Source organism: Euleptes europaea, chromosome 15, assembly GCF_029931775.1.
Source record: "Euleptes europaea isolate rEulEur1 chromosome 15, rEulEur1.hap1, whole genome shotgun sequence".
NCBI classification, from domain to species: domain Eukaryota; kingdom Metazoa; phylum Chordata; class Lepidosauria; order Squamata; family Sphaerodactylidae; genus Euleptes; species Euleptes europaea.
Window position 1 is genome coordinate 29,896,179 of NC_079326.1, and position 20,845 is coordinate 29,917,023.

Here is a 20,845-nt window from a genome sequence, read left to right on the forward strand (position 1 = left end):
TGTTGGGGTCTTTCATCCCCCAGGAAAATCATTTAGGGGACATATTGGGCTGCAGTCGAAGGGAGGAGTCTAGAAAGTCATGCTCTGCTGATTGATACAGTTCTATTACTGGTAATATCCTGTGGAATTCAAGTCATTATACAGAGATTACATTTTACATTTAGTAGCCCTTCTCAGTTTTTTTGTTTCCTTTGTGTCTTTTCCTCCTCTATATAACCCATGAGCACATCTGCACTGATTGATCAAACACTGTTAAAAAGGCAATGGAGAGGTGATTATTTGTATAAATTATACCTCTGCGGCAGCAGGCTAAAAACAGGAGATTGCCACTAGCCTGGCTTGTGACGCTTCCTGTGGCTGTCCACTTTTGGGAGAGAGAATGCCAGACTAGACAGACCAGTGCTTTGACTTAACATGATTATTCCCTTGTTTATAGTAAATGAAGGCAGACTTCATTTCCTAATTCAGGTCACTTAAATTAAAAAAAAAACCATCTGGAACTTGCCTTGCCAATTAGAGTAATTACAGGGGTATTAATTTTGTAAGATATGGAAAGATATGGTGAATCGCTTTTTCATAGTATAAAAGAATGGTAACAGCACTGATAACAAGGATGCGTGTAGCATCAAGGACTCAGATGGCAAATGCGTGGAAATCAAATGCCGAACCACCACTTATGGATTGCTTTAAGAGGAGGTAGACTGTGGCCTGAGTAGATTAACGTACTATAAAAGAGAATCCCAATCAAACAGGTTTGTTAAAAACTGGAATTGTTTATAAAATACTGGAACAAGCTTTTTGTTCATTCTGTAAAAGTGTCTATACTGCTTTCTCTGGAATAATCAAAAAAGGATGTTATGCTCTATTTAATTAAGATGAAATACATAAAAATAGAGATTGTGTTGAGGACTAAGCTCAAAAACCCATACCAGCTCTAATCCACACACAAAACTACACAAAGTGAGTTAATACAATCAACAAGATGGGACATTCAGTAAACAAAAAATAGTATTTGGGTTGTAGTTCCAAAGAGAGGTCTGAAAAACAGAAATGAAGCAAAGCGTAAGTGTCAACATGACACATTAAATGATGCAAAATTACACAATGGGATCCAATCCACATCAACACTATGCACAGTAGTACAACCACAGTTCCCAATAATTTATCCAAGTAATTTTGTACAGTGCTACCCTATTGCCTGCGTAGAAAAGCCCCTTTGAATAATTCAGTTTTGCATAGTTTGTGGAAAGCCAGGAGAGTAGGAGCCTTCCTGACCTCCTCGGGCAGGCCATTACACAAGATGAGGGCCATTGTGTTATACATTGAATTATCCCTGATGTTCTCATTCTCAAGGAAGCCACAGTTGGAACATAGTTCAGCAATTGGAAATTGCACCTGTATGAGGAACCTCTGCTGTCCTTTTTTTCCTGGCTATTTGGCCTGATGATCTGTGTCGGGCTCACTTTAAGGCCAAAGAAAGAATTCTCTCCAGAACTAAATTGCAGCTGATAAGTTTCCCCACAGAACACAACTTTCTCCACCCCCCTTGCTTGGACCAGAGTACTGGTCAACTATTCTGTATAGGCATAAGAAGATTGGGTTTAGGCCCATGTCAGGCACCCATAGGGTTGCCAGGTCCCTCTTCGCCACTGGCAGGATATTTTTGGGGTGGAGACTTAGGAGGGTGGCATTTGGGGAGGGGAGGGGCTTCAATGCCATAGAGTCCAATTGCCAAAGTGGCCATTTTCTCCAGGCGAACTGATCTCTAGCAGCTGGAGATCAGTTGAAATAGCAGGAGATCTCCTGCTACTACCTGGAGGTTGGCAACCATAGGCACCCAGTTGTCAGGGAGCCTTAGAGAACTGGTAGCACCTTCCTGCTGTTACAAAATGGGTTGCCTATTTCCCGGACTGGTCATGGCAACCCCAGCTGGTGTGAGCCTCCACCTCTCCAGAGAAAACGGCAAGCCTAAAGCCATTTGGAAAAGAGCGCCCCATCATCCCGCGAATTGGCAGTCAAGGAGCAGTGGCCAGGCCAACCCCTCAAGTGAGCCAGAGGGAGTCCATTTTTCTGTGTGCCCCTGTTCCAGTGGAAGCCATCTCGCAGGAAGCTGTCAGCACACAACCACCATCAACACCCCCCTCCCCTTGTCTCATCAACTTGATTAGCAAGCCATCGAGAGACATTGAGACAACAGTAAAACAACATTCCTCGGCTATGCAAAGCGACGAGCCCCGGAGACAGCAATGTGCAGCTTTGTGTAAGAGCAGTAATCCCATCTACAAGCAACTCCAGATTCTCCTGGAATTGCGCTAATCAATGGAAACAGCATAGTTTACTCAATTGTCCCATTTCCCCACCCCAGCAGCCGATCATTAGTCCATGTTGTCACCTTTTGTTTCACCATGGGAACCATGAAGGGGTAATCCAATCACCCCGCCCCTAGGAGAAAGGTATAACTGAGGTCTCCTGAAATCCATACCAGACCTTAGGTCTTCCCCTCCATACTTGCTGTCACTCTGTTGGTCTGGGTAGCAATGCCAGACCACCCAGCTTTCCAGCCCCGTTGGTTAAGCCACGGGAATCCATACCCCTTCTCCCTCCTTTAGCCGCACGGAACTCAGGACAACTCCACTCCAGGACAGGTGCAGTATATCCCATCATCGTGGGCCTGCCACATTGGCAAACGTCTCTCTACTCCTCCCTTTGATTCCTAGTCTCTGTATGTTGGGTGTGTGTATGATATTTTGAGTGCTTGTGCACACATTTTATTAAGTAAACCTTTTGAAACTAAAATCCATTGTCTCAGCCTTATTCTTTGAATCACGGTTTGGACTCCCATACGTAGACATAGGTTAAGATCCTGCAGGTTATGCCCATAGCTGGTTATTGAATGCTAATTCCCCCATATAACAATTCATAACCGGGCATTTTGGCTAACACTGCTTTCTGGCTTCACTGGGATCCACAGACCACTCCCCATCAAAATGTGGTACATTACACAAGTAAATAAGAAAAGTGTGCCATTGAGTTGCAACCAACTCAGGGCAACCCCGCCAAGGCCTCATGGGGTTTTCAAAGCAAGAGATGAGCAAAGGTAGTTTGCAATTGCCTTCTTCTGCATAACAGCACCAGTATTCCTTGATGGTCTCCCATCCAAATACTGACCCTGTTTCGCTTCTGAGCTCTGATGAGAGCCAGCTAATTTAAGCAATTATGGCTGCTACATTGCACAATTATTTGGCAAAAAATAAAGAAAAATAAAGTCTGCAAACTACAATGAGTTATATAAGTGTGGACGATGATCCTGTTCATCTATAAAACAAATAATTTGTGTGTGTGTACTGAACTCCCACCATTTGAGCACACTAATATGGTAGAGATATTTGAATCGAAACTGAAGACGTAAATCATACTTTGAAGGGCTGTTGACAGAAGCAGGGAATTTTACCTTTGTACAGAAAGAGTTTTGCAGATTGTCTCAGGGACCCTAGGGAAGCATAGTTTATCCAGAGTGTGTTGCTAGGAAACCTTAGCATTGAGCACATTAATGAGCTTAGCAAAGCATTACATTACAGATGAAATAAAGGTAACAGGCATATCAAGACTACAAGCATACACAAGCAATTAACTAAATGAGCCACCATATTCCATTTTGATTGGCAAATTAAAATTAAATTAAAGTCACCCATCGAAATCCATCAGGGTATCACAATGGATGCATGTAATGCAGTCCTGCTAAACTCTCTTTTCCTTTGCAAAGACTGAACAAAAGTTAAAATTTAAACAGCTGCATCATTTTAAAAATACTCATTAAATGAAATGGTATAACTCACGCATGTGCACTAGGGCGTCAGTTTGTTAAGAACAACCTTTCACATGCTGCTACCTATGATCCCAAGTAGAAAAGGTGGGGCGGGGGAGTGCAATATCTTGCTATGAGTTGCAACGGTGAATGATGGTGGATACTGGCAGAGGAATGGGGCAGGGGAGTGCAATATCATGCTATTGCAGGGGTGAATGATGGCGGATACTAGCAGAGGCACATGTGGTGACACGGCAGGTAGGATTGCCAACCTCCAGGTAATGTGTAGGAAAAAGGCACCTCTATGCTAGTACCTGAAGTTTGGAAATCAGCATAGATGCGAAAAGATATAACCAATGTACAAAAATTTATATAATTCTACACAATGACACATCACAAAACAACTTATAAAAACAAATATGACATACATAGCATAGATATGTGCATCTCCAACAAGCACTCCAAGACCAACATGTCAGTTTGGTCCTCCTACCACTCTGTGGACAGAGTCGGTCCTGGTACCCTGCACTAAGGCAGGGTATGAGAAAAGACAGGTTTGGTCAAGAACCAAGCTGAGAGGAAATATTTCAGGATTCAAACATATTGTGATCAATTGACAGCTTCAAACTAGGTGTCAGGGTTTAAGACCATTTCCTAGAAACTGACCTTACTGTCTTAGGCTTTTGCTAAAATAATTGTCTGCTATAGTTCGGTATGTGACAAGATGCTATCAAAGCTGCTACAAAGGATGAAGGAGAGGGTGACATTTCAGTTTTGCATAAAAATGCTTTGGTATCTGCGATGCTTATAGAGTATCGGATATTAAATGTGTCCTTAGATAAAAGATACAGTCTAGTGTAGCTAAAAGGCAATAAACAGATTATTAGCATTATCGCTGAGTTATATTTTCTCTGGTATCAAAAATTAAAATCTGTACCAAAGTCAACCATATGGAAAAATGCAATGACCATATGTTAATCCATAATTTATTATTAAAACATAAGATATATCTACTTTAATATCTTCAACTGGCACAGCAGGTAATGATAACCGAATCATCACTCACAGAATCATTATTCTTCAAATAAATTTAAACAGGCTGCATTCCATCTTGAAAATGCTTGCTAGTATATCACTGGATTCCAGGGATAAAATTTCCTGGAAATAGATCAAAGGTTTAAGAGTTCATCGGTAATTATTTTATATTTCCACTACGTACTTTTTAAACTGAACCTTCTTGAATAAACCCGACATAAATAGAGGCCGACTGAGACCCCCATTGTGGCACCCATTGACATAATGTGTCTAGATCAAGGGAAGTAATACTACCACTGTATTCTGCATTGGTCAGACCTCACTGTGTCCAGTTTTGGGCTCCACAATTTAAGAAGGATGTTGACAAGTTGGAGCGTGTCCAGAGGAGAGCGACCAGAATGGTCAGAGGTCTGGAATCCATGCCCTATGAGGAGAGACTTAGGGAGCTGGGTTTGTTTAGTCTGGAGAAGAGAAGGTTGAGGGGTGACATGATAGCCATGTTTAAATATTTGAAGGGATGCAGTGTTAATGAGGGAATTAGCTTGTTCTCAGTTGCTTCAGAGACTAGGACACGGAGTAATGGATTTAAACCAAGAGAAAAGCGATTCCACCTAAACATTAGGAAGAACTTTCTGACGGTGAAGGCAGTTCGATGGTGGAATGAGCTGCCTCGGGGGTGGGGGGGTGGAGTCCCCGTCTTTGGAAATCTTTAAGCAGAGATTGGATGGCCATCTGTTGGGAGAGCTTTGATTGTGGGATCCTGCATGGCAGGGGGTTGGACTTTATGGCCCTTGTGGTCTCTTCCAACCTTGTGTGATTTTGTGATTTGTGATAATGATGTCCACTGATAAGTTTCCTGGCACCCACTTGTTTCTTCCCCCAAAAAATCTCTTTTGCAAAGTAAAGACTCAATCCAGACTTCCTTCCAGCTCATTGATGCAGTACATGCTTCAGAAAATCCCACTTGGCATCACCAATGAGTCTAAAGGAAGTGCCCATTCAGAAATAGCTGCCCCTCATTAAAATCTCTTAACATTTTGCAATTGTTCCCTCTTGGCAGCCATTTTGTGATTGGTTCCCATGGTGCAGAGTGGTAAGCTGCAGCACTGCAGTCAAAGCTCTGCTCACAAACTGAGTTTGATCCCGGTGGAAGTCAGTTTCAGGTAGCTGGCTCAAAGTTGATTCAGCCTTCCAACCTTCCAAGGTCAGTAAAATGAGTACCCAGCTTGCTGGGGGTAAAGTGTAGATGACTGGGGGAGGCAATGGCAAGCCACCTCATAACCAAAGTCTGCCTAGTAAACATCATGATGTGACGTTACCCCATGGGTCAGTAATCGCAGCCAGTTTGTGGTACAGGCTCAAGGAGGTTGAGGACCTCTAGCTTAAAATGTAGGTGATAGCACATGACTTGTGGGATAATTTAACCAAGCTAGACAACATGTGTAATGGTTATATAGCCAAGACTATCCTAGCCAGTAGCACTCCTTGTATGAGGACTGGCACCATGTTGTACCACTCCTCCTCACCATACATTCACCTAAGGTTAGCCATCAGTGTTCCCTCTTTTCCCTGAATTTTCTCTTGGGCGTAGCTGCATCACTGCCCCTTACCCTACATCTCTACCACCACCTTCCCTCATCCATTACTGATCCTGGTGTTGGAGGCCTCTGTTAGAGCTAGAGCTGAGGGAAACGACCCAGGTAAGGACTAATGAAATCTCCTCAATAGCCCAAAAGGGGGGGGGGGGCAGAAAAAGGCTGCCATAACAACACAAATCAAGGCAACTGCTTATATAACTCCCTACTTGGGTGGGTTGTTTCACACCTCTGCATAAGACCCTCCTGGTTGTGAACTCAACAGCAGCACTGCATTTTCCTAAGGCATTTATGCAAATGGAGGCAGCTGAGAAAACAACCCTAGTCCTACTTGAGTATGCCCACAGTAGAAAAAGTATGAGTAACACTCTGCCATTGTCAAACACTACATCACCCAAGATCACCCAGATCTTCACTCGAACATCCAGAACATAAGGGAAAATTTATATGTCCCAATTCATGCTTCCCCTTGCAAGCAACAGTTTTCACTGCCTATAAAACAGGGGTTTTTCTTTTGATATCCGAGAATGTTTTTGTTTTTTGTAGTGATAATTTTATTTGCATGAAAAAAAAATTGCAAGTAGAAATGTGTTTCCTACTGAAACCAATGTGTGTTTGTGTGTGTGTAAAGTGCCGTCAAGTAGCAGCCAACTTATGGCGACCCCTTATTGGGGGTTTTCATGGCAAGAGACTAACAGAGGTGGTTTGCCAGTGCCTTCCTCTGCACAGCAACCTTGGTATTCCTTGGTGGTCTCCCATCCAAATACTAACCAGGGCTGACCCTGCTTATCTTCTGAGAACTGATGAGATCAGGCTAGCCTGAGCCATCCAGGTCAGGGCTACTGAAACTGATAGAAATGTGTAATTAGAACAGAGTAAGAATCCAAATACATATAACAACTATTATGAAGAAAATGAACAAAACCCAGGAACCAACATATCTGAACTGGGTTCTGAGCAAATCTCTTCCTAGTCCAAGTCCAAGTTGATTCTTTGCATTAGAGACAGCTAACCTCTGGTGAATCATTCACACATGCTAGACACAAAGGCCATTCCTGAGGGGGGTCAAACCACAGCGGGACGGTGCAGCTGAGAAGCCTCCTCAGAGGCTTCCTGGCCGCCGCAGAGGGGGGAAAGCCTTTTTTCCCCAAATAAAAACAGGGAAAAGGACTTTTTCCCCCAATGGGGAAAGCAGGCCTGTGCCTTCTAAAAAGGTGGTGCAGGACGACTGGCATCTAGCGAGGCATTCCCAAAGGGGTTTGGAAACTGCCTAAAGGCAGCTCTTGCCCCAGAATACCTCGGGAACACCTCCTGGGATGCTGGCGCAGGGATTTGAGGCATGCTGTCCTGGATCTGGCGGGGTTGCCCTCCGGGGTGGCATAAGTGCCGATTATCCCAGGATAACTGGGCACTTAGGCCACCACAGGGTATATCAGCTCCTAAGCCAACTCCCCCCCTTCAGGAATGCAGAGATATACATTTGCTGCAGTTACTAAGTAATAAACATGCATGTGTGAACTGGCCTGAGTAAACATGTCTATCAAAAAATACCAGTGTTAACAATAATAAAGAACAATATGCATGTGAATGAATTCCAAAATTGTGAAGGAAAAAATACAATTAAAATAAAGTAAAATATATTACAACAGTTTTCCTGCAGAAATGTTGACTTCCGTACACGTCTTAAGCAGGAACTCAAACTCTAGTTTACTTTTCAGAAGATTATTTCTGAGGCCAGAAGAGATTTTCGTGTCTTGATAAGAAAACCAAAGGGGAGGATTTCAACATCTGCCTCAAGAATGTTGCTGTTGGGTGCTAGGAGAAAGAGCGGAATAGTTTGGTTGCTTAGCAACACCAGTTGCCCAAATTAGCTAATTCCATCCAAATAACAGAATGGTTGAAGAGCAGTGGCTGTTTCAGGGTTCATGAGAGGGCCAGTGTACACATTAAGCTTGCAACATGGAAGCCTCTTCAAATGGCTCCAGCCGTGTGCTGCTCACCATAAGGTTTAGTGACTTCCTCTGTGCCTTCACAGAAACTCTTAAAAACCATATGTACTTGCGTAGGGAAGGAAAAGGCCACAGGAATGGCTTGCTGGCCCTTTATTAGAGGGTAGGAAATTTGGATGTCTGCCTGGTCCCAGAGACCAGCAAGAGCTCCAGCAGCACAGCCACTTAAATCACCACCTTAACTTTTTAAATTTTACATTTTATGTGCTGCTACCACTATATAGGTAGCAGTATACCACTATACCACTATAGGAGCCCCATGATGCAGAGTGGTAAAGCTGCAGTACTGCAGTCGAAGCTCTGCTCACGACCTGAGTTCGATCCCAGCGGAAGTTGGTTTCAGGTAGCCGGCTCAAGGTTGACTCAGCCTTCCATCCTTCCGAGGTCGGTAAAATGAGTACCCAGCTCGCTGGGGGTAAAGGGAAGATGACTGGGGAAGGCACTGGCAAACCACCCCGCAAAACAAAGTCTGCCTAGAAAACGTCGGGATGTGACGTCGCCCCATGGGTCAGGAATGACCCGGTGCTTGCACAGGGGACCTTTACCTTTTACCACTATATAGCCCTGACCTAGATAGCCCAGGCTCATCAGCTCTTGGAAGCTAAGCAAGATTAGCCCTAGTTTGTATTTGGATTTGGACCACCAGGGAAGTCCAGGATTGCTATGCAGAGGCAGGCAATGGTCAACCACCTCTATTCGTCTCTTGTCTTAAAAACCCTACAGGGTCTCCATAAGTTGGTTGCAACTTGATGGCACTTTCCACCACTACAGCTATACAAAAGATTTGGTCCCGAGCCAGCTACTGTGCAAGCTTTTGTGTACTGGTTGAATAGTCAGCAGCTGAATATGTCCTTTTCTGAGTGTTCTGGCTGACAGGTGGGCGAGATAGGGAGTGCCCTACTCTGCCTGGGGCTGTATCTCTAAGCTGCATGAGTATATGCACAAACTTTAGGTTGTAACTCTTTTCTTCTCTCTCTAGCGATGGTTTGGTGAGAAGTTGAACCCCAGTGCAGGTTTCTTGTTTACCTAGGGTTGCCAACCTCCAGGTAGTAGTTGGAGATCTCCTGCTATTACAACTGATCTCCAGCCGATAGAGATCAGTTCACCTGGGGAAAATGGCCGCTTTGGCAATTGGACTCTATGGCATTGAAGTTCCTCCCCTCCCCAAACCCTGCCCTCCTCAGGTTCCACCCCCAAAACCTCCCACCAGTGGCGAAGAGGGACCTGGCAACCGTATTTATGCCCATAAAGACCTAACTTGACTGATGCTCCATAGTAAGTTGATTACCATAAAGATTAGTATTAGGCCATATTCTAATACTTCTTAACTGTGTTGAGAGCCAATGTTACGTAGTGACCTATGGTTATCAGTCTAGGGAGATTGTAAGATTGGGCCACTTGTTCCCTTTTGGCCTAATTTATTTCACAGGGTGGTTATGGGAATAAAAATGAGAGGAGGAAAAGGAGACCATGTAAGATGCCCTGAGCTTAGGGTTGCCAACCTCCAGGTGGTGGCTGGAGATCTCCTGCTATTTTAACTGATCTCCAGGCAACACAGATCAGTTCCCCTGGAGAAAATGGCCGCATCGGCAATTGGACTCTAAGGCACTGAAGTCCCTCTCCTCTCGAAACCCTGCCCTCCTGAGATTCCGCCCCAAAAACCTCCAGGTATTTCCCAACCCAGAGCTGGCAATCTTACCTGAGCTCCTTGAAGGAAGGGTGGGATCAAATAAATAAAATAATAGTTTGTACAGTTGATGTGTAATAAATAAATAAATAAATATTAATGCATAGTTTCATTTAAATAATAAAAATATGAACACACATTACAAGACGATGTATGAAATCAGTCACTCACAGTTTAAACACAGGGCTGCTGAAAGCCATCATAGGCCTCCAGGAAAAGATTCCCTCTGAACTCCTTTCCTTTGGCTCCCTCCTCACATTCAGAACCATGCACATACACACCAAACTGATTAGAATAGATATGCTGCCATTATGAAACATCAATAGTTTGCCTGGTTCCCTGGATCGCCATGGCTATCCACCCGCCCCCACACACACACACGAACACACCAACAGTTTGCAATCTGATTTTTCTCTCAGGATTGGTTAATGTGTGGACTGCCAAGTTGTGTTCACTTCAAGGAGTGCATACAAGCTGCAGCTAAGTATGTGGCTAGGTTGCTATCAGTCACCATATGTGGAGAAACCATGTGTGTGAAACATCATTTCCATGTCAACTGCCACAAATTTCACAACAGTGGCTGTTCAAAAGTAAAGAAATTTACAGGGAGCTTCACTGTGCTAGAAGGGCTTTTAGATATTTCTTACTAACCCATTATGATATGATTATATTATTAGGATGTGTGATAAGTTATAATTTTATACTGACCACTGAGGAAGGCCTTTCCAGGCCGAAACGCATCTGGTCCTTTTTGGATCTCATATTGGTCAATGAAAGAATGTACATCGCAGTTGTTCATGTTTGCATTTATTGAATGTGTAAGTTTTTGTCTATACTAGGAGTTTTATGCTTTTAATCTATATGTGCACCTTATTAAAATGTGTGTGTGTGTGTGTGTGTGTATATATATATATATATATATATATATATATATATATATATATATATATATATATATATATAGTTTTAGCATTTTTCAGCTCAACCTCTTTGGTTTGTAATCAGCATTTTGGTTGAGTTCCATCAGGTCCCCCCCCTTTTTTTGGTGTTTGTCCAAAGGTGCTGGCATGAGTGATACGGCAAAATCTCTTAATTCTCTGGCTTGAAGTATGAGCTGAGTGTCTCAGAAAGCACAGGTTATTTACAAATGAAGTATTCTTCTGCCCTGCCCAAATTCTCACAGTTGGAAATCTGTGTTGGCTGCCCTCTGCAAAAGCTGTCAGATATCCAAATTGTCAAGACCTGCTGTCCCATTAACCAGCACTTCACTAAACTGAATGCAGAATTTGGCCAGACATATACTTGCATGATTTAAAGCATTATTCTTAGACCACCAGTTGTATAAGAAGAATGGTAGTGACAGCTCATCATAATTAAGCCCCAATGCTCTGGCTACTGCAGAATCATCATTACCCACCCTTGCACTGAAATGGCCTGCTAGGACTATTTCACTAGAAGGAAATTTTTGTTCTAGACTCTTAATGTAGGATTCGGACGCACTGCCGTGATGCTGGAGGAGCCCGACCAGGACCTGTACCAGGAGTCGCCGTGCCACACGCCTGCCCCCAACCCTCAGTCAGCCATCCCCAACCCCCTTGACCTGGTGCAGAAGATATTCGAGTACACGGTTGACGCGCCTGGAGGAACTTTATCAATCGCCAACACGCAAAACATGTCCTACTATTATCACCAGAAGTTCCGCAGCATCCCTGATCTCATGACATGCCTGGAGGATGACTATGTTTGCTTTTTTGAAGCTGAGATGCAGTGGGAGAGAGACATGAAAGTCAATCAAGAAATTGTGAAAATTGTCCAGGAGCGATTAACAGTTTGTACGCAGTGGGAAGGAGAGAGCCACTTCCAGAACTGTGCAGGGGAATATCAGAAGTTCAAAGAAGTAGCCAAGGCTTACCAGACCAAATATGGGGACCTAGGTGCCTATGGAAATGCTCGAAAATGCTTGATGAAACAAAAGCAACGTATGATCACAGAAAGGACTCTCAATGTAGTTCTTAGACGGTTCCAGTGAAGGCTTAGACTGGATCTATCTGGGCAGGATGGCACGTAAACGTTAATTAAAATTAAAGCGCTCTTGTCAAAAATCTATTTTGAGGGCTTGGATGGTAGAATTGCAGTCAGGGAGGGTCGTTATTTGCAGGTTTAAACGTGAGGAAATAAGAAAGGCTAACCCAGCTTGGAATCGACCCCTTGAATTTAGTTTAAAAGCTGGTAAGGAATAAACTTTAAAACCTTCAACTGCAATAGGAGATTGGGACCAGGTCTCCTGGAGTAAAACTATATCTGATATCCTAATTATGTATATTGTCAATATTTTAAAAAATAACTGACTCGTTGTAATGTTCTCTCTAAAATGCAAAACAGGGCAATTATGGTTTAAATGTCTATAATTTCTTCATTATCATTTAAAATGTACCTCTTGAAAATTGTTTTCTCATTATCCCAATTTGTTGTTTTATTGCACATTCCCATTACAATAACAAAGATTACAGACAACAAACAGCACACAATTAATCTTTGCTTGTAGCACTTTTGGAAAAAAATAACTTTATGCACAAAAAGAAGTAGGACAACTGATAATGAAACTGGAAAAGCAAACCATCCCCATTGTAGTTAAGCCCAGAAAATCCTGTCTGCCATTAATCAGTATGGCTGTCTGGTAACCTAATGATATCAATATTGCCCGCCCCCCCACTTCCTATATATATTACATGATATTATTATATATATAATATAATATAATATAATATAATATAATATAATATAATATAATATAATATAATATAATATAATATAATATATATATGGGGTGAGGCGCGGTCCCACGGTGCTCTGCAGCCGGTGGGCCTGGCCTTGCCACCAGCATAAGTGTGTGTTATCACAGGATTACATGCACTTACGCTGGCGGCGAGGTCACGCCGCCTCCTATGGACTTTCAGTCCATTTTTCAGGAATGGGCTGTTAATCCATGTAGTAACCATTCTATCTAGCAAGCAATTTACACATAACAACTGACCAAACCGATTGGCTGCCATTATGTGGGTTTCTCCATAATGTTGCAAAGTTTCAAACTCCAAACAGGTCTATCTCGCAGCAGGTCTAGCAGCAAGCTGTTGCACATTATTTGAACATCTGCTAGGCATATGTTCTTTTCTGTCCCTTGTTGGTTATGGAAAGCAGACCAAGAGTAGCCTACACAATAGTGAGAAAGCTCAGCATGTTAAAACAGCTTGCACATTATTTCCATACAGGTTCCATCAGCTGCACGAAAACAAGGAATGCAACTCATGAACATATCCCCCCCCCCTCCAATCTCCCAGTTCCAGACATGGCACAGCTACTTCCAAACAAAATTTTGAGCAGCCATCACAAGGCAGGCATGTTTTCATTTGGCAAAAGTATGGCTATTGAAGTTGGTATGGGAGATCTATCCTATTGCTTCACATCAGAATCCCACAGCACCATCAAGGCATTGCCAGTTGTTAATGACTTTTCTCCTTTAACTGGCTACAAGAGAAAGATAATAAGCTGGCAAGGACACAAACAAAGAATTTGAGCAAGTATACTCTGTGCATTTGAGTCAGGGTAACATATTATTTTACTGCTTACTGTAATTTAGGAAAACTACATTCGTAAGTGCAAAACACCAGCAGGGAGAAACATAATGTACACACTTAAGCGCCATCGAGTTGCAGCTGATTTATAGTGATCCCAGTATGGGGCTTTCATGGCAAGTGAGAAGCAAAGGTGATTTGCCATTGCTTTCTTCTGCAGAGTCTTCCTTGGTGGTCCCCGTCCAAGTACTGACCCTGCTTAGCTTGTGAGATCAGATAAGATCAGGCTTTACCATACCATTGTACATCCCAGGAGGAATGGACCTTAAAATAGACTGTATATGACCTGAGTTCGCCATACATATTCTGGCTTTCAATACTTTTGTCTGATGTTCAGTCCATTTTCAGAAGATTAACTAGTTTGTTTTTGGCTTCTGCTTAGATTTCTTCTGGTTTCTTCTAGTATTTTTTAATGTCATTTTGAAGAATTCTGACAACATAGGATCACCTTCTTTCCATGTTCATCAAACAGAATCAGCCTTTAAAAAATGGGTTATGCTATATTCTTTACCATAAACCAGACTACCTATTACGATCAATTCGTTTTGAATTAAAATACAGTAATTGTATTGCAAAATCTATGGGAGGGAAATGTAGTGCTAGGAAAAAATCTATAGCAAAAAAATCACCTGTATAAATTTTAATTAAAGCAAACTCACTCTAAAACACTAGATCTTAAATTAAAAGTCACTTAGCTCAAAGTGAATTATGAAATACAAAACTGGGCAATGTTTTGCACCTTGTTATACAAGAACTGTGAATGGTTCCGTTGGGAGGGGGGAGAAGTAGAATGACACCATTAAAATGTTAAGTATTGTTTTATTTTTAAACAAAATTACTCCATCAATCTTTCCAATATTCTTACTATGCTGTGGAATGTTTGAGTTTCCCATAAAAACAGAGTCAGGATTAGATAACTCCTAAACATCTACAGAAACAGGAGGTGATTTTCACTCACTTCTGGCTTCCCTGGCAACCTAAACAGCTCCCTGAATTGGTTTTTCTATGGGTTGGGGGACCTCCAGGAATTGCTTGGGGGGATCAGAGGTCTCCTATGGGAATGGAGGGATTAGTGAAAATTATACTATTATTCCTTTCACATCGTTTTCTTTCATATCTTTATATTTTTCTCTTCCTCCCAAAAGCTTAGGCCAAGTAACGTATGACCAGTTGGTCTTCCATTCAAAGAACCTCCAGAAACTGATCCATTTAGCTTCACCAGAAGATGATCATGTGGTGTCAAACTACTGTATGGTGCTCCATCTTCCAGTTGTATAGGGATGCCATGAATTGTGCAGCGAATATGTTGAACAGTAAACTTTTTTGTGTTCAGTTGTTACAATCAGATGTGAGCCAATCACTGGGTCTGTTTGGTCCAGCACCAAAAAACCTGAATGCCTACTAACAAGTTAGCAATGTTTTTTTTTAAAACTGCATAAGTATGTAAGTGCTGTCAAGTTGCAACTGATTAATGGTGACCTCAGCAAGGGGCTTTCAAGGCAAGTGAGAAGCAGAGGTAGTTTGCCATTGCTTTTCTTGCAGAGCCTCCCTTGGTGGTTTCCCATCCCAATAATGACCCTGCTTAGCTTCTGAGATCTGACGAGATTGGGCTATACCATGCCACGTTCCCTCCCTTGGAAAACTATGCATGTACAAAAATCTTCTTTAACATTGCTAAGGATGATACAGATGAATACCAAACACAACATTTCTTTACAACTGCTTTATATGATTTGTGCCTGATTTCACTATCTATTTAAACAATGGCCTGCTGAGCAAAGCAGTGGTAAGATAAGCATGGGGGGGAGGAGCATAGGTCCATAGAGCTGTGTGAGAACATGCACGTGCAAAAAGCAGATTGTACTGCACCATACTGAGCTGAACTAGCGGGTATTCGAGCATACCTCAGCTTTATAGAACTTTTGCGACTCAGCAATAGGTGTGCTGTATTTTAATCAGTAGCCATTGGTGGCTTCATCCCAAGGACTCACAAGTAAACTGGGTTCAAGTAGGACAACCAGAATTAAAAATATATATATTGTGATTTCTCTGCATATTTTACATTATGCCCTGGATTTTCCAGATAGCTTCTTAAAAAATAAACAAATAGTTCCTAGTTAATCACAGAGATGTCTGTTTGCTTGTGCTGTTCTCATAGCACAATACAGACCACTTGCTAGCATATCTGCCCACTCTGCAGTTCTGGCAGAGACAGACCATATGCTCACCCTGCCTTCAGACTCATGGCTGAGTAGACTGGATTGCAAAACAGAGAGAAGGCAGGTGCTGATTGTGCTTTAGCAGGGAAAGATCTCAGATGACTGATTAATCACTACTGTTTTTCTCTCAGATGAAATCATTTTGTTTATGAACACTCGAAGGCCTCTATTTGGAGGCAAGATGGGATGTAAAACTTCTAATGCCAATAAAAAATATCAGAATCTTTTTTTTAATGTAGCGTATTTGAGTGTTACATTTTCATCTGTATATAGATCATATGAGAGGTCATTATGTGAACGGAAAAGTTTGTGTCAGCCATTAAATGAGGATTCTGTTTGTTATCTAATAACATCAGGGCTACATTTTTACAGAACCTGAACTGAAAGGCAGGAATCTGGCCAGTGGCTGCTTAGTTCAAAGGGATATATATTATTAAAATTCTCTGTAGTAAAAAGAACACAAAAGGTTTATACAGTTAATAAAGAGCTAATGGAGACAAGCCCATTCTGCCTCCTGGAGGAATCTGGGAGAAAGAATCAAGGGTAGACATTGTAGAATGGCTGATGGAGCAGTTGAAGTTAGGGCCTGCAGTATGGTTGCCAACCTCCAGATGGGGCCTGGAGATCTTCTGGTATTACAATTAATCTCCAGACTACAGGTATCAGTTCGCCTGGAGAAAATGGTTGCTCTGGAGGTGGACTCTATGGCATTGTACCCTGTTGAGGCCCCACCTTTCCACAAACCCCACCCTCCCCATGCTCCACACTCAAATCTCCAGGTATTTCCCAACCCAGAGCTGGCAACCCTAGCCTGTAGGCCCAAGTAATAGAACATGTAAAGAAACTAGTTCAGTTTCTTCACAAATGGCTGGGACCAGTTCTTTGTGGGACCCGGAACAGCCTTCTGATTATGACAATCTGTAGCATTTCTTGGAAGGGTGAGCAGAAAAAAACTAAATATTGTTCATGATGGACTGAACAATTTGTTGTGGTGTCAGATTTAGTGTGAGATTGGATACAATCCAGTGAGCACAATTTTTGGATTCAGTCAAGAAGTCTATCAGTGGTAGGTGCTGGTGGTCACAGACCATTCCCGCATCCCACCCCCCCAGCGGTCTCATCTGACCCCAGGAATGTGGATTCCTAGGGGCATGGGACCCATGTAGTCTAACAGCCTTGCAGATCAGCAGGATGCAGCATGCCCTTTCTTGTCTCTTTCATCAATGCTGAGAAAAGAGGAAAGACTGTAATTTTAACTCCTTCCTTCTACAGTGCATTCCCCCTACCTAAACGGCTACTGGTCCATGCAGTTACTGTGACCCCAGAAATGAACTTTCCTGGAATCATAAAGAACTTCTTCAGGAAAAGATCCACAATCCTTGGGCCCATGTACTGCTGGACCCAACCCACAGCACCTATTAATTTAAATAAGGTTTGCATTGGTGGGCAGTGTTCTTTATCATTAACCACAAAGAAGTTTTTTATTTACAATTTAACCAAGTGGGTTGAAGGGTAGAAAGTTCTATGATGGTCCATTTGTCATTTGTTCAGTATATAGGTTGAACGGGTAATATTATGAACGGGAAATTACCTGCCTGAGATGATCAGGAGGAAAGGTGAGCATATACCTATTTTAAATTAAATAAATTAATAATGTGCAGTGCATTGGGAAGGATGTGCTTCCTTAGGCAGAGCAGCTTTGAAACGCTGATTCTGACTTCAGAAAACATGTTTTGAGGGTTCTTTGTAGAGGTTAATTGCAGTAGAAACAAAAGTAACTGAAGTTGCAGAATCGTTTGATAATTAACTTGCAAGGGACAAGAGGACGTGCTCAGAGGAAGTCAGTCATTTGCTAATTGTCTTATTGATCAGCAATTCTCTCTTTGGAAAATTGTGAATTACTTGTTATTAAGTGGCATCCTAAGTTGAAAGATTATAAAATGGGCACGCACGCACACACACACCCTTTTGTATTTGCTAGACACAGGCAATTAATTGGGTACAAATCACTGAGGCATTTAAATGATTTTGGGTCCCAACTGAGGTATGCATAAAAATCCCCAAAAGAAAAAAAAAATCAGCTGCAGTTGGTCCCTTTAATTGTTTGAGTATTAAACGCTATAAAGTCACTTCCAACCTATGACGACCTATGAATTAATGGCCTCCAAAATGTCCTATCATTAACAGCCTTGCTTAAGTCTTGCAAACTGAGAGTGTTGACTTCCTTGACGGAGTCAATCCATCTCATGGTGGGTCGTCCTCTTTTCCTGCTGCCTTCAAATTTTCCTACCATTATTGTCTTTTCCAGTGATTCTTGTCTTCTCCTAATGTGACCAAAGTACAATAGCCTCAGTTGAGCCATTTTAGCTTCTAGTGAGAGTTCAGGCTTGATTTAATATAGAACCCAATTATTTGTCTTTTTGGCAGTCCACAGTATCCATAAAACTCTCTCCCAACACCACATTTCAAAGGAATCTACATTATTTCTGCCAGCATGTTGCCACAAACCAGTGAGCAAACTTTTGGCTTCCTTTAAACTCATTAAGCTGGATAGTAAGGATATCATAAAATAGGTGGGAGGGGGAGAGATGGAAACTGATAGGATTGTCAGCAAAATGCAGTCATCGGGGGGGGGGGGTTGGAATATGCCCTGAACCATAACATGCTTTAAGCATTCTTTTGTTCAGACAGTAATAATCCTTGAAGTATGGTTAAGGAGTATTTTTCTAGGTATATTTATGGGAATGTTCTTGCACTTCTTGAACCAATTTTGTCTTTCATTATAGACTGGCAAAGTGCTCTTTATTACAGTAAGGGAGTTATACGGGTTGGAAGGTAGGAGATTACATGCTGCAAGGACCCAAGCATTTTTTCTGCACCTGTATACAGACTGCATCACACTCCATCTATCTTTTTATACCCACCTTTCCTGACAAGGAGCTCAGGGTGGCATAAACCGTCTCCTGCATTTTTATCATCATATCAACCTTGTAAGGCACATTACACTGACAGCATGTGATGCGTCCAAAGTCAGCTTCATATCACTGTAGGAATTTGAACTTGGGCCTCCCAAATCCCAGTCAGATATTTTAGCCAGGGCTGGCTGTCAGGCATCCCTGTCATTGAGGACTGAAACACTTATGTTAGGAGTGGAGGGCAGGTTTTTGCCTTACTGCAATAGTAAAGTGAAGTACCTCCGTTGGGAAAGGGCAGGGTAGAAATCCAATAAAATAAATATATATAGAGAGAGAGACAGAGAGAGAAGAAGAAAACAAAGGGGTAACTTGGCATACCATTGGTGGAAGGGACTAAAAGGTGTCACATTTAGTGACCTCTGTCACAGAGCACCCCAATTTTACTTATCTGCAGAGCACCGGGCTGCACCCTTTTTCTTGGCCAGGCTGGAGTGTGACAACATGTTGGTTCTATCCATCAAACTCAGACAAACAGATAAAGCATTCTTAACAGTATCTGCCTTTTTATTACAGAAAAAAATACAATAATCAAATGACTGGAAAATGTAAAGAAAAAGGCAGTTGGGGTGTTTTGTGTGTGTGCTATTGTTTTTGCAGATTCATCCTACCTTATACTTCTGGTTATTTCTCAATTAGTTCTGTACTCCAAAGGAAGAATACCATGGATACAACCAGAAAAAAAAAAGGAACAACTTTAAGAGCTGGATTTAATTGTTGTTGAAAGTACCTTAAGCATCGTTAGATATTTATCGCACTGCCAGTTTACAATGAACAGGGAAAATCTTTGCTTTTGAAAAGAATATGGTACATCTGCTACAGCGCTTGCTAAAAATTAACTGGCATGTTTTCAAATGGAAACTCAACTGGCAGGTAGGAAAAAGCTTTGCAAAACATATAATGAATTCTCCTGTGTGTCTTGTACTGTATGTTCTTTCCCTCATAATACAGAATTATTCATGGCTCTAAATATAACTTTTGTTTCATTTGTTATGCTTGAGCTGCCAATTAAAAAGAAAAGCCCATGGAGGTTCAGCTGCTTGCTGAATGTAAACACTGAGCATTCAGAAAGGCTGGCTGGCTCCTTTTGCCATATTGCCAGCCACAAGTACAATGCCAAAACATGCTGGAAAATAAGTTAGTTCTGGGATTTTAGAAGATGCTCATGGCCACAGTAGCACACATATGGAGATTCTAGACAATAAGTTCAGGGGTGTCAACGTTAATACTGCATTGCAATATGGTTTCATGACTAATTATTTGCTTCCCCCACCCTACTGCTGTTAACAATAGATGGGGTTTAGCCAGCTTTTCTGTTGGTGAAAAAGGAACAATCCCAAAAAAGGCTGTGCTGGGAATCATGTACAAAAGCCATATGGTGAGGAATTGGGGAAGACTGAGTGGAAAAGCTGTCCAAATCCAACCCTACGTGACAGGAGCAAAAATGAGAGGCTCCTGTCCAAAGAATCTTATAAATGAACACAGTTGGTGAGATAACAGAGCAAAGGAAAGGAAAGGGAGAAGGGAGGGTATCGGCCTCACATTTCCAAAGATGCTGTCCACATCCTCTGACCTCTGGCACAGTCTGACCCTGTCACTATCGTAGAGTGCAAATTGGAATGGATGCAAGAGATTTTATCTGCAAAGTTCTGAACAAGACAGTCACAGCCGGTCACCAAGCACTCTACCTCCTCCTGGAAGCCAAATCCCAACAGGACTCTGACCACCCAAAACAGCTCTGCCAGCCTACACTGTGGTGGGAAAAACATTGTTTCTTTGCAGCCATCACTACCGATGAGCTTTTGTTCATGTCTTATGGGTTACATCCCGAGTCTTCCTCCACTCTTGCTCTAGCCGGCACCCTTGTCTTTTCATAAACCACCACCCCTCA

General features: G+C 42.2%; 1 protein-coding gene across 1 annotated transcript; it reads left to right on the forward strand.

Annotated features, from left to right (window-relative positions):
- Positions 1-11,638: 11,638 nt before the first annotated feature.
- On the forward strand, positions 11,639-12,160 carry LOC130487674 (NADH dehydrogenase [ubiquinone] 1 beta subcomplex subunit 10-like). The gene has a single exon (XM_056861176.1). It carries the CDS (start codon positions 11,639-11,641, stop codon positions 12,158-12,160), a length of 522 nt encoding a protein of 173 aa, XP_056717154.1.
- Positions 12,161-20,845: the final 8,685 nt, after the last annotated feature.

Coding starts and splice junctions, on each gene's coding strand:
- LOC130487674 (XM_056861176.1), top strand. CDS start 11,639: ATGCTGGAGGAGCCCGACCAGGACCTGTACCAGGAGTCGCCGTGCCAC.